A 14,923-nucleotide genomic window follows, 5' to 3' on the forward strand; every position below is an offset into this window, starting at 1 on the left:
TAAAAATAAAATATTATAATAAAATAATAATTTATAGAGTTATAATTTAGATGTAAGAAAAAAGTAATTGTGTGAAACCATTATTCATCCTGAAATTATCAAGGACGTCATCCATGCTAATGTTAAGTGGAATCAGATCTTATATGTATTGAGTCTCTATTAAAAACTTAGGGTGTTTTAGTTTTTTGTTTTAAAGTTTTGATTTATTTTAGAATTTTAATATATATCTGTACATTTTTTCTCATTACACATTTGTATATAATTGAGTAATTAATACTTTTTCTTAGTGAAATATTTGATAATATGAAAACATATGGAATCAAGTTTTGGTATCTAGAGTTTGATTTAAATTATTATTATTAACTCTTATTGTTTTATCTCCTTATTACAACAATTTCTTTTAAGCCAAGTCTGAGTTGTTTTTAAAAGATTCAGTCTAGCCCAAATTTTTATCTCTTATAACTTATAAACAAACTAATAAGTTTAATGTCACAAAGCATAACAAAAAATCAATAAAAATTATTCATCACATAAATTATTTTATTTCCCTAAAAATTAACATTAAAATAAAATAATAAATAATAAGTCATTATATAAAAAAATACCAGACACCAAAATTATACACATATCGTCATCTTACCACATAATCAAATAATGAGAATTTCTTTTTGACAAAAACAATTAAGTATTAAGAAAAAGTATTACTTTAAGAAAAAAAAGGGAAATTTTAATCAAAATCATTGAACGTTTTACTCTTTTCTTGAACTATCATACTATTATCAGTTCCTTTTCCAGAAATAACAATTTAATTTCAAAATAATATCTTAATTATTTGGTAAAAAATATAAAAAATAAATTAATTGAAATAAAACTAAATTTAAATTTATCAAATGCAATAGTAGATTTTATTTTTATAAATTTAAAACAACTTGATTAAAAATGTCAAACTATCTATTGACTATAAAAATGGTTTTCTTATTTATTGAATGCAATAAATATATTAAATTTTAATGGTAATTATTTTGAAATAATAATAATTTACAAAACAACATGTATCAACTTATATATTTTTTTTATTTCACTTCATTTTAGTTTAAGATTTTTTATTTATTTTTTTAGTTATATAACTAGTTGTTATGTACTGAGATTTCCAAATATATACATTATAAGATAAAAATATTTTTCAAAATTTTGTATTAGTTTTTTTTATTTGTCACCTATAGTCTCGTAACACAATCAATGCCTAATTGGTTCGACCACGAATTAAGATATATGTCATATTATATATAAGATATATAATAATATTAAGTAAATATTTCAACCAATCAAACTTACCAATCTTTTCTCATTAACCTTTTTTTTCAAGCTTAAAATTTGGCTTTTAAGATCATACTTATTTATACTCTAGAGTTTCATACTTGTATAGTATAGCATTCATGCTAGTTTTAATAGAAATAAGATAAAATTTTGTTTGATAAAAAACTGAAGTAGCTACAAATAATTATAAAATGGAAAATGATAAATAAATATAATTAATTTTAATTTATGAGTCAAATATACTTTAATATGTGAAAATTCTTAAATATTTAAAATTTAATAATAATAATAATAATAATAAGGTTTAATTAAGTTTTAAGTCTCACCTAATTTAAGTATTAATTGAATTTTTATTAAATATTTTTTTTAATATTCAAAACTATTATATTTTCAATTGAGTCTCTATTGTTTAATTTTCCATTAATTGGATAACTCTTGTCTCATTAGCTTGCTTATTTATTTTTTATATTATTTTTTAATATAAAATAATATTGTTATTAGTATAAAGTAATATATAACTTTTATTATTTTAATTAAAAAGTGATGACACGATTCATTCTTATCCAACATTTCTTCTCAAAAATAATAAAAATCATTTGTCATTTTATATTAATCAAATATAATATTATATTAATTACAAAATCTCGTATTTATTAATATATGAAGATAAATAAATAAGATAATGAAACAAGATAACAGCCACATTTATCATCTCCATTTATCAGTTAACAAACAAAATTAAAAAACAAAAACTCAATTAACAAATATAAAAATTAAGTATTTAATGAAGAATTTTTTTAATAGAAATTCAATTAAAAATATTTAAATTTATAATAATTTTCAAACTTAATTAAACCTAATAATGAAAAAATAATAATGAAAAATCCACAAGTTTTGGAACCACTCTAGAGAAGGGTCTCTTAATAGTGAATGGGCTTTTATTCCAAACCTAACAAATTGGAAGAAGCTTACTGTATCATAATATCATTAACCCACATCTTTCTCATTTGGCCTAACTTAATTTGTTGGTAGTGTTATTATTACATTTCTCCCTCTATGTACTTAACAAATGAATATTCATTTTTCTTAATATAGTCTAATTTTAATCTATTATAGTTTACTGACCAAACACTTTATTTTCTATACAAATAAGTGCATGCATTGACAATTAATGATAAATACCTTGTAGATCTATAAATTTTTTGACAGTTTTTAATTAAAATTTTGAACTATTTTTTATTTTTTTAATAAAAGTTTTTATATTAGTAATCAAAACTATTTCTGCGTTTTATAATTGGAACCTTGTATTTAACTTTTATTCTGAAAAAATAATTACATGAATCTAATTATTTATATTACTTTAGTATCATCGTATCTATCGATCTGTGTCAGTGTTCGATCACGTTTCCAACCCAACTTTTAACTAAGCAATTCGACAACATTATCAATCTTTTGCAAGTTCAATCCACCCAAATATTCTTTTTAGAATCACCTTTAAACTTCAACTTGTAACTACTTCATTGCAAATTCACACAACTCACTCAAACAGTTAAACCACTATTACAACAACTATATGAAAAAGCTGTTAAAGTAACCTGATTAAAAGTTATCAATTAATTTAACAACAAGTATGGAATATAATGTAACCTTGGTAATATAAGTAACACTCAACATTTTAGCTTCATTAAATAATAATTATATTACAACTTAATAAAATAAAATTTAAATTTATTAGGTTTATTTCAGCTTTTTTACGGGTAATTTTTTTTTTAGGTTGGTGATGTTTGTCCGAAGTTGATTTTGGTGTATTTTGTATAAAGGTTGAACCACTTCTAAAATGGTTCCTATTTATTATTCTGATAAAAAAAATAAAAATAATCAACCTATAGACTCACCATTCATATTACATGAAATTGGATTATAAATTAGATATGCTTCTATGAATTTTTCTATTTTACACGAATGCAAAATATAGTTGACCCAATTATATATTATAATTAACTAAATAATCTTAATAAAGAAGTTATTTTGATATTATATAAAGGACCCTTAAACATGTATTCTTATATGGTTTCTCTAAAAGAAAAGAAAGAGAAAGAGAAAGAGAAGAAGAAGAATGGAGGTGAAGCAAAAGTTGGGGAGAAGGAGAGAGGTGAGAGGGAGAGTGATTGTAATGAAGAAGGGGTTTTTGGACTTTCATGACATAAAAGCGAACGTTCTTGATCGAGTTCATGAGTTGTTAGGGAGGGGTGTCTCTCTTCAGCTCATCAGTGCAAATTCTCCAAACCCAGGTCCCATTGGAGAGGTGGCATACTTGGAGAAATGGGTTTCAACCATTTCTTCTCTAACAACTCCAGCAACGCATGTAGAATTCTCCATTACATTTGAGTGGGATGAAAGCATGGGAGTTCCTGGGGCATTCATAATCAAGAACCATCACCATAGCCAGTTCTACCTGAAGACACTGGACATAGAACACATTCCTGGGCATGGCCCTGTCAAATTTCTCTGCAATTCTTGGATCTATCCTGTTCATCGTTATGCCAATGATCGTGTCTTCTTTGCCAATAAGGTAACTTCATTTTAAATTTAATCTTCATTTTATACTTATTACTACTTTTTCTCGCTACTATTATATGTTTATACACAAAAACTTATAAATCTAACAGTAGAACAACTTAAAAGTAAAGTAGAACAACTTAAAAGCAAGGTAGTGAGATCATTGTCCTTATAATATAAGAACTTGTTATTTTTTCATGTTATAGTTGGCATTATTAACCAAATATTAAAAGGCATTAATTTTGTCTTATTATTTTATCACATATGTATTCATTGTAATATAAAATAATAATTGTAAATATGTTGTTAAATAAATATTACAAGAAAATTATTAAATAAAAATTAATTTTAGAAAAAATAAGAATTAATTGCTATAATGACTAAATTAGATAATTAGAGACTACAAACAAATTTTATTTTTAAAGTAGTTTCTATAGTTGTTAAATATTTTTTAAATTGGTATTTAATTAACTACTAAAGTTTTAACTACCAATTATTTAGATTCTAAATTTGGTAGGAAAAACTTTGATAGAAACTATTTAACAACAATAAAAACTATTTTAGAAAAAAAAATTTCTAGTTTAGTTACTATAAAATAATTATTTTTTATCTTTAACATTAGTTTTTATTTAATTTAATGATTTTTGTTTAGTGAAAATAAGCTTATTAAATTTCTTATTTTTTCGAAGAAATTTCTTATCACACTTAAGAAAAAGTACATAGTTTTGGATAAGTAGATGTGATTAAAGTTTTCAATTTATGAGAAATAATTATTAAAATTAAATTGTGTCACGTAGAAATCAATCATAATTTTAATAATATTTTATAATATCTGGATAATATTTTATAAATGAATAGTCCTTATATATTATATATTTTTAAAGTCTGTTGGACATTATTAGCTTATAAATTAATTGATACTTAAGTTATAAATTTCAAGTTCGAAATTAACTTATGGAATTAGAAAAATTTGATAAACTAACTAATAAATTAGTTGATAAACTTAAAATAAATGTAAAATGACATTAAAATGATATAATTACAAAAATTTATCACATAAACGAAATTTGAGTTTTCTAAAAATATATCATATGTGATTATAATTTTAGATTTTTTAAAATAATAATTAAACTATCATTAAAGGTTTTAGTACTTCTATTTATTTTTTAAAAGTTATATATTATTATTTTTATTTGAAACCAAATTTATTTTTTCATAAACTTAACCTTTTTTTATTTCTCAATTTAAATTATTGTTACATTGAATTTCTTTTTTACAATTTTTATTATGTGTAATTTTCACATAATATCATTTAATGAAATATTTGTTACTTCAATTTGTAATATTAGATATTTTTTAAAATTTGAATTGCTTAAAAATAAAAAAAAAATCTAGCAAATATTAAAATAGATAATAATAGGTAAAAAAAATTAAGAATAATAAGAAAATATACTGAAATAAAAGCAATAATAACCAAAGAAAATTAAATAGCTTACTAGGTAAAGCTATAAACTAATTAACTAAAGTAGCTTATAACTTAATAAGATAGAAAATTTTAAAATAAGCTATATTAAATTATTATTAAGGAAATAATAATTATCAAATTATATGCAATTATTGTATGCAATATTTTACGATATTGCACCCAATTATGTGCAATTAATTTAATAATTATAGAATCTCATGATTATTATCTCTACCTAAATTGTAATTTGGAGTGAGAAACACCATATATATTTCCTATACATCGTGATGTGATGTAAGAGAATAAGAAACATCTTTTCTTCTTACCATTTTTTTATCATTTTCTTATAATTATTTATCAAATATTCTTATTTATAAGTTAATCAAATAAATTTAAAGATAGTTTATTGACCTTGCCAATGCATTCATAGTAGTTCGTCTATCCAAGTTTTAAATAGGTGTATATTCACTACAAGAAAATCATCAAATAGAAACTAATTTTTAGAGACCAAAATAATTAGTTGTAATAGTAACTAAATTAGAGACAATTTTAGAAACTAAAAAAAAAATAGTTTCTATTATTGTTAAATAGCTTCTAAATTGATATCTAATTAGCTACCAAGTTTTAACTACCAATTATTTAGTTTCTAAATTTGGTAGCAAAAACCTTAATTACTAATTAGATACCAATTTAGAAACCATTTAACAATACTAAAAACTAATTTAGAAATCAAAAATTTATTTAGTCCTAAAATGATTTCTAATTTAATATTATAGCAACTAATTATTTTTTTATCTCTAAAATTAATTTTTATTTCATTATCTCTAAAATTAATTTTTATTTCATGATTTTCTTTACTAGTATTAATATTACAGGGTTGATTGATTAAAAAAAATACTCTTATAATGTTTTTTCGTGGAAATCAATTAGTGTCATGTATTCGGATGATAGGATAAAAAAATAGTATATGTAAATAAAATTCTTCTTCTGCCCCTGAACATAATTAAAAATGTACTTAACATAAAGTATTTGTTAATTAAAAGTTAGACTAATTTTGTAATAAATAAATGAGTCCTGGCTAGCTTCTTCATCCTAAAACAAGAAAGAAAATCCTGTTATTTTTAATGAAAGTTGAAACAGTTTTATAGGCATGATAAAACATACATGAAAGTTGAAACAGCTGTTGGGTTTGTGATTTAGGCTTATCTTCCATGTCAAACACCAGAGCCACTGCGCAGATTCAGGGAACAAGAACTAATAGTTCTTCGCGGAAAAGGGTTTGGAAGGCTTAAAGAGTGGGATAGAGTTTATGACTATGCATACTATAATGATTTGGGATCTCCAGATAATGGTCCTAACAATGCACGCCCTGTGCTTGGTGGAGGGTCAGAGTTTCCATATCCCCGTAGAGGAAGAACTGGTCGTCGACACACCAAAACAGGTTATCAATGAAGTTGCCATAGATAGCAACATTCATCACTTGCAAAATGTTCAATGATAACGAGTACTGTGTTTGTGTCATGATTGCAGATGCCAAAACTGAGTCAAGATTGCATATTCTATGCGTAAAAAAGGTTTATGTTCCAAGAGATGAGCAGTTTGGGCACGTCAAGTTTTCAGATTTTTTGGCTTACGCAGTCAAGTCTGTTAGTCAGGTTTTGCTTCCAGGGATAACATCTTTGTGTGACAAAACTCCTAATGAGTTTGACACCTTTAAAGATGTACTTAACATTTATAAGGGATGTATTAAGTTGCCAAGTGGTCCTGCGGCAAAAAAACTCAGAGAACTTGTTCCCTTCGAGGTGATGAGAGAACTTATTAGGAATGATGGTGAAAGATTCCTCAAATTTCCAATGCCTGACGTGATCAAAGGTATTTTAATGCTTTCCCCTTATTTCTTTTAGCATGGATTATCTCATCAATAACGTTTCTAGTTAACTTGATATTGGTATAATTGCAGAGAGTAAAAGTGCTTGGAGGACAGACGAGGAATTTGCAAGAGAAATGCTTGCTGGGGTTAACCCTGTCATCATCCAACGTCTTCAAGTACACCACAAAACGATGCCAATTTATAATTAGACTAAACATAGACGAAGTGATTTTAAATTACAACTAAAGTTTCACTTCAATGAATTATTTAACGAAAAAAGTTTGCACTAAAAGTCTACATAGATCATTAACTACGAAATGTCATCTGTTTTGGACTTGATATTTTTGTTTTAACGGGCTAAATCAAAATGCAATATGCAGGAATTTCCTCCTGTCAGCAAGTTAGACCCCAAAGTTTATGGAGACCAAGCTAGTTCCATCAGGGCAATACACATAGAAAATAGTTTAGATGGGTTCACAATAAATGAGGTACTAATCACGAATTACCTTTTCCATGAAGTCAAACCCGTATTGAATTATATTATATTTAATCTATATGTCAATAACCAAGAATCTTTATGTTGCAGGCAATTCAAGAAATGAGGCTATTTATATTAGATCACCATGATGCGTTGATGCCATACATAAGTCGAATAAACTCTACCAACACAAAGACTTATGCCTCTAGAACGCTCTTGTTTCTACAAGATGATGGTACGCTAAAGCCACTAGCTATAGAACTAAGCTTACCTCACCCACAAGGTAATCAACATGGAGCTGTAAGCAAAGTTATCGTTCCAGCTAAAGAAGGAATAGCAGCTTCAGTGTGGCAGCTAGCTAAAGCTTATGTAGCTGTGAATGATTCAGGTTATCATCAATTGGTTAGCCACTGGTATGATTTCCAGAAAACCAATCTAGCACCTCAAGTGTTTCAAACTTCATTATATTTCTGATCTTAAATATATGACAAGAAAATTATGACTCTTGCGTAGGTTACACTCTCACGCAGTAATTGAACCATTCATAATAGCCACACATAGACAGTTGAGCATTCTTCATCCCATACACAAGCTCTTGAAGCCACACTTCAAGGACACAATGCATATAAATGCCTTAGCTCGACACACACTCATCAATGCTGGAGGGGTGTTGGAGAAAACAGTTTTCCCGGGCAAATTTTCCATGGAAATGTCAGCTGTTATATACAAAAGTTGGGTTTTTCCTGAGCAGGCACTACCTGCTGATTTGCTTAAGAGGTGAGTTCAGTCAAAAAATGGACTTGAATTGATTCCAGTCCAAATTATCACGAGGGGTGATAATAATACACTCTTTTTACTCTCTTTTTTTCGTTTGATTAAAATTTATTCAGAACTAGTAAATTAAGAGTAAGGTACTATTAAGTAAGAAATGAAACCGCAGAATTTTGTTATTTCTGATAAATTTGTGTTGTTAGCAATCTCTCCATAATAACACCATCCTACAATTGTATTTCGATTGAATATCAGGGGAATGGCAGTTCCAAATTCTAGCTATCGTCATGGACTTAAGCTTGTGATAGAGGACTATCCATTTGCTGTGGATGGGTTGGAAATTTGGGAGGCAATTGAAACTTGGGTGACTGAATATTGTAACTTCTATTACACGTCTAATGAAATGGTTGAGGAAGATTATGAACTTCAGAATTGGTGGAATGAAGTACGTAACGAGGGTCATGGCGACTTAAAAGATAGGCCATGGTGGTCTGAGATGAAATGTAGAGAGGAACTCATTCAATCATGCACCATTATCATTTGGCTAGCTTCTGCTTTCCATGCAGCTGTGAATTTTGGACAATATCCTTATGCTGGCTACCTTCCTAATCGTCCAACAGTGAGTCGTAGGTTCATGCCCGAGTCAGGTACCCCAGAGTATGAAGAGATTAAGTCAAACCCTGAGTTGGCATTCCTAAAAACAATCACTGCCCAGCTCCAAACACTCCTTGGTGTGTCACTAATAGAAATTTTGTCAAGGCACTCAACGGAAGAGGTGTATCTTGGGCAGAGTGAGAACACCGAATGGACTTTAGATGATGAACCATTGAAAGCTTTTGCTAGATTCTCAGAGAAGCTGTTGGAAATAGAAAACAATATTATGGAAAGGAACAAGGACAAGAGATTGAAAAACAGAAGTGGACCAGTGAAGATGCCTTACACACTTCTCTATCCAAATACCTCAGATTATTCAAAGGAGGGTGGACTCACTGGCAAGGGAATCCCCAACAGTATATCCATCTAATACACCTCTCCTACCATTATATATATTCTCACTTAATTATGGCTAACCATGGAGTTCGGGTATTAAATAAACAATTTGCTGTGTTGTGTTTTAAAGTATTTCAGGAGACTCTTGTTCTACAATGTTTGATTTAGTTAGTCCATTTCAAGTAAATTTAAGGGACACTTTTTATGAAATTTAAATAAGGTGATTTCTTTCTGCATGCCGTTATTTCCTTACTTTCAAAATGTCGAAAATTTAAATTGTATTTCAAATTTTATATTCCAATGAACACATTCCAAATACAAAATTTAAGTTACAGATTTTATAATATAAAAAATATATGGGTTCCACATTGGATATTTTTAACGCATGGGAGTACATAAAGAGATATATGGAAATTTGGGAAGAAATCGGCTTTAAACAACAGTGATAGACGTGGACTTGCACACATAAAATTGGGCCAAGTATATATTCAGTGTAGTGCAAATTGTTCAATTTCCCCAGTGTGTCAACTAATATAATTTTTGTTTTTCACTTTGATGAATTATTTTCATAGATTAATATTAATTTAGTTTTGAGCTTGAAACTCGTCTAACAACCTACGCTTTTCATGTGATTTTTTTTACTTGGTCTTTCATTTGAAAGCTTGGGTCAGTGACCCAACCATCATAATTTTATCTTTTTATTTTTCATAGTTATATCTTCGAAGTTGTTTATTTTATTTTGTGTATCATCTTATTTGATAACTGTTTATCGTTTCTAAATTTTGGAAATCCCTAATTTTCTCTATTTTTATCGAGGAACACTTATCATATCTTTGGAAAATCGTGCATATATCACATATAAGCTTTTTAAGATGGTATGAAGTTAAATTATTCATTATTTTTGGCTTCACGCATTATTATCTAAGTATTTATGGTTAAAGACACAAACTACATGGTTATGGACATGAATAGAGTTGCATTCTCTCTTAGATTAAACGTTTTTATTTTAGGTGATGTGCGGGAAAAGCAAGTGAGAAAAGGTATGAATTGGATAACTTAATTATCTCACTTTACATGTAAAGAAAGTAGAAGAAAGTTACGTTGCGCAATCCCGATTTTAGCTTATGTTTATAAGTAATAAATTACATAATAAAACCCATGAGTAATTGATTATTTGCTTCGCATAATCAATTATGTATGGTTTAAAAGACTACTTTTTCATATGTTTAGTAAATAATCGATTTTGGATGTTGTTTTGTCATCCTAACCCTAACATTAACTCATATTATCATATCTCTAACTCTAGACTTTATCCATCAAGTTAGTTGTCCTTCTTGGATGATCCCATCCTTTTGGGGAAAAAATATTTTCTAATTACAAATAACTAAAATCTACAATAAAATAAATTATATTTATTTGTTATTTTTTTTATATTCAAAGAAAAAATTATAATGTTATATTTTTATCAATTAAAAAAATACAATTTCAATAAAACTCATCTGATCACTCACAAATTTCTCCTTATTTTTTATTCATTTTACATTAATATAAATAATATCATTTTCATCACACTTTCCTCCCAAATTCACCTCATAATTCAGGCAAAGTAAAAGAGTCTTGCACCTTCATAGCTTCTTGTGACAGTCTCTACTTCTTAAAATACCAAAAATAAGTTTTTTTCATTTTGGAATGAATGATATGGAAAATTCTAGAATATAGAATTCGGAAGGTATTTTAAGATTGAGAATGTCTTTTATATTCTTTAATCCATAATGAGTTTCTTTAAAAATATACATTCTTGATTATGAAATTTTAAGATTATAAAATTCAGAAGGTATTTCTAGATTCGAGAATATCTTTCGAATTATGTAATTCAGAATGTATTTTTTAAAGAAAAAATATTCCAAATTTTAGAATCGGAGAGGTTTGAATAAAAAACTATACATTTTAAGATGGTAGGATTTGGAATGTACTTTTTTAACGGAAAAATGGTTTTTTTTGCTTAACCTATTAGGGTGCAAGGAGAAACTATGGAGGTGTAGTAAGAAAAAACCTTAATTCGATAAAGGAGGTTTATCTTCGAGGAGGAATGTTTTGGCAGAGAAAGATCCATTGGGTCACGATGTATCCCAGTTTCTTTCATAAACGTCCATTATTAGCTTGAAAATATTGAAACAAATAGTCTCCAATTTAAAGCTAGAAGATCAAAGTTTAAACCCATTACTCTCAAATATTTCAGCTGCTCTCCTTGCCTATAAGATAAAACTTAAATTGTATACAGTTTAAAATATTTAAAAATAAAATAATATATATATATATTACAATAAAAAAATTTAGTTAAATTTTCCTGACATGTTCGCTTGGATAATGAAAAGTTAACAACATTAAAAATCGAAGTACAATGTACACTTGACTAAAATACAACTTTTCTTTCCATTTAATTTTTTTTATTTTAATTCAATCTCTTAAATTTAACAAAAAAATCCACTTTAGTCTATTACTATTATTAAATTGATAATTTTATCAACTTATAACTATAATTTTGTTAACTTACTTACATAGTAAACTGCAGAAAAATGTTATGTGAAATAGATATTTTTATAACCATAAAAATCAAAATGAACGCGGCTAGTGTTAAAAATTGATAAAGTGGGTATTTTATCTAACAAAAATACTTTTAAACTCAGAAAATTAAAAAGAAACCAAAATTTCAATTTGAGCAACTAGAAACGAACTTTCAAACGTTGTTTTACTTTAGATTTTTTTTGTAATTACATTTGAAGATCCTTTTGAGAATCTTTTGGAGTAGATGAATAAGAGGTGTGAGGTGTGAGGTGAGAGGATGAATCAAAATCTTAGATTGTAATTGGTCCAAACCATATCCACTTATCCATATCCAAATCCACACCACCCATCCAAGATCTTCTTCACCCTATACTTCTTTACTCTCTTTTGTTTCTCATTGATCTCTCACAACACAACAACCAAACACTTCTCAAACCTTCTGCTGTTCTTACCCATGGCCATGGCAACCCAAGCCTCCCTCTTCACCCCACCCTTCTCTGGTCTCAAACTCAGCGACCGTGCCTCCGTGCCATGGAAGCAATCCCCCACCTTCTCCTTTACCTCCCCGAAGCCCCTCAAGTTGTCCAAGACAATCAGAGCTGCTGCCGATGAAACCGCAGAGGCAGCCACAAAAGAGGCACCCGTTGGGTTCACCCCACCGGAACTGGACCCAAACACGCCTTCCCCGATCTTCGGAGGCAGCACTGGTGGGCTTTTGCGGAAGGCCCAGGTGGAGGAGTTCTATGTGATCACATGGGAGTCTCCGAAAGAACAGATCTTTGAAATGCCCACTGGGGGTGCTGCCATCATGAGGGAGGGTCCCAACCTCTTGAAGTTGGCCAGGAAGGAACAGTGTTTGGCTCTTGGAACTAGACTCAGGTCCAAGTACAAGATCAATTACCAGTTCTACAGGGTCTTCCCCAATGGGGAGGTCCAGTACTTGCACCCCAAGGATGGTGTCTACCCTGAGAAGGTCAACCCGGGACGCCAAGGGGTTGGCCAAAACTTCAGGTCTATTGGTAAGAATGTTAGTCCCATCGAGGTCAAGTTCACCGGCAAACAACCCTACGATTTGTAAGCACCACGTGCTTCATTCATGCTATCTGCTCATGTACTTATTGTCAAATTTATGCCACAAATGCTAAACTCTCTGCCTTAATATTTTCTTTCTCGTATCTTGTGTTTACTGTTGTTTTATAATCTGTCAACAACATGTTTTGGAATGTTTGATTTGCTTCACCTTGATCAAACCTATAACAGATTAATATTGACACCGAAAGGTCCAACACTTTAGGAGAAATATATAGCTTATTTGAGAATTCTGTGATCAGTGATTCATTGGATGTTTACATTTTATATCGATCCTCCAACTATATCACATTCAACGAGGCTTACATGCATAGCACAACGTTTTCTGTGTATTCCTCGTTGTAAACCGTAGCAACTCTACATGACAAACACAACGACAAAAAACCATTTTTTCCGATAATTGGCCAATAGGTAGCTCTACAATTTTCACAGTTGCAGTAAGGCTGTTGCGAATCAATGAATCCTAGAAAGTATGGGAATGAGTCAAGGAAGAGTTTGCCGTTGTCCTGATCTTGAGTCATTTATTTGAATCTAAATTTGATGCAATCAAAACTTTAACTACATCTTGCAACACAGTCTATCAGACGATATACAAAAAATATATAATAAAAGGAACACAGAATTATAATTATTTTGGATCACTTAAAAACATCACATTATTTAGGCTACTAGACGAAAGTTGTTGTTTATAAACATCTTCACAAGAACTTAACCACCCTTGTTTAAAATATCACATCATAACTCTTGTTTAAAATGCTATTTCATAAATCTTGTTTAAAACGGCAGCAACTTAAGTAGCTTCAATCCAAATGTTCAGAACTCAGTCTGCAGAAACTTTTGAAGAAACATAATTGGGATGTGAAAAAAGTTCTACTATAAGTCATTTATGAAATTAAATAATATGCATCCTAATAGAGGTTTAGTTAGATAACTCAAAGTTGTCCTAATCTATCTTAATTTAAAACTGGGCCGATTAATAAGGTTTATTGTGACCCATTATTGGTGTTTCTTGCTGCACCTCCACATTTTTCTTTCTGCACCAACATATTTCAAAATATCCTAATTACTTTTGACAATTTTTGGTGGTTCCAGAACAGAAGAAACGAGACTTACCATCTTCTCCCATAAACCACACTTCCAAAAACATTCAGCTACCACCAAATTATTGTCGGAAACCACATAAATCCACTAAAAACGCACCAAAATCAAGGGAAGAAATCTCACTGTCGCTGCTTGCTCAGTATCCATGAAAATGTAAATAAAAAAGAAGGAGGGTGGTTTGCACTAGCTTTGAGATTTTTAAAAACTTCCAAAATAATTTTGTCAATTCACAAGAATGTAGGGTGTGGGAAGAAAAATACAAGGGTGCAGAAAGAAAAATATAGGGGTACAGGAAGAATTACGTCGTCCATTATTTTGTGGCATTTACTTCGTGCAATCAATCAATTTTGAACTTGCACCCAAATTTTTTGTGAAATGATAAAAGGGGTGTGGATGAAAAGGTCCTTTCTGAAATAATTTTATGGATTTTGATTTTGAGAATACTTTTTTAGATTTTGGATTTTTTTTTAAATTTTTTATCTTAAACATATTTTTTTGTATTCTAAAATTATTTTTCTCAAATAGATTTAGATTTTCAAATTCTACATAAAATTTCATTTCTAAAACATAATAATTTATTTTAGATTTCTTTTTTCAAGCTATATTTTTTTTAATTCTATATTTTTATTTCCAGAATGAAAGACATTTTTGGACATTTAAAAATATATAAGTTATAGGTTAAAGAAAAATGGATGCAGGGAGAATTTGCCTTACTTTA

General features: G+C 28.7%; 2 protein-coding genes across 2 annotated transcripts; both read left to right on the forward strand.

The window, feature by feature from the left end:
- Window positions 1–3,360: 3,360 nt before the first annotated feature.
- On the forward strand, window positions 3,361–9,686 carry LOC137829756 (linoleate 9S-lipoxygenase 5). The gene is made up of 8 exons (XM_068636660.2): window positions 3,361–3,889; window positions 6,542–6,782; window positions 6,872–7,213; window positions 7,302–7,387; window positions 7,592–7,699; window positions 7,798–8,102; window positions 8,203–8,466; window positions 8,716–9,686. The coding sequence occupies exons 1-8, from the start codon at window positions 3,434–3,436 to the stop codon at window positions 9,482–9,484; spliced, it is 2,571 nt and encodes an 856-aa protein (XP_068492761.1). The 5' UTR covers window positions 3,361–3,433; the 3' UTR covers window positions 9,485–9,686.
- A 2,576-nt stretch (window positions 9,687–12,262) lies between these two features.
- Window positions 12,263–13,190, forward strand: LOC137827698 (photosystem I reaction center subunit II, chloroplastic). Its single transcript, XM_068633965.1, has one exon. It carries the CDS (start codon window positions 12,470–12,472, stop codon window positions 13,091–13,093), a length of 624 nt encoding a protein of 207 aa, XP_068490066.1. The 5' UTR covers window positions 12,263–12,469; the 3' UTR covers window positions 13,094–13,190.
- Window positions 13,191–14,923: the final 1,733 nt, after the last annotated feature.

This window comes from Phaseolus vulgaris, chromosome 7, assembly GCF_051622355.1.
Source record: "Phaseolus vulgaris cultivar YP4 chromosome 7, ASM5162235v1, whole genome shotgun sequence".
In the NCBI taxonomy this organism is placed as follows: Eukaryota; Viridiplantae; Streptophyta; class Magnoliopsida; order Fabales; family Fabaceae; genus Phaseolus; species Phaseolus vulgaris.

Coding starts and splice junctions, on each gene's coding strand:
- LOC137827698 (XM_068633965.1), top strand. CDS start 12,470: ATGGCCATGGCAACCCAAGCCTCCCTCTTCACCCCACCCTTCTCTGGT.
- LOC137829756 (XM_068636660.2), top strand. CDS start 3,434: ATGGAGGTGAAGCAAAAGTTGGGGAGAAGGAGAGAGGTGAGAGGGAGA. Junction 7,388..7,591: donor TCATCATCCAACGTCTTCAA/GTACACCACAAA, acceptor TGCAATATGCAG/GAATTTCCTCCTGTCAGCAA. Junction 7,700..7,797: donor ATGGGTTCACAATAAATGAG/GTACTAATCACG, acceptor TTTATGTTGCAG/GCAATTCAAGAAATGAGGCT.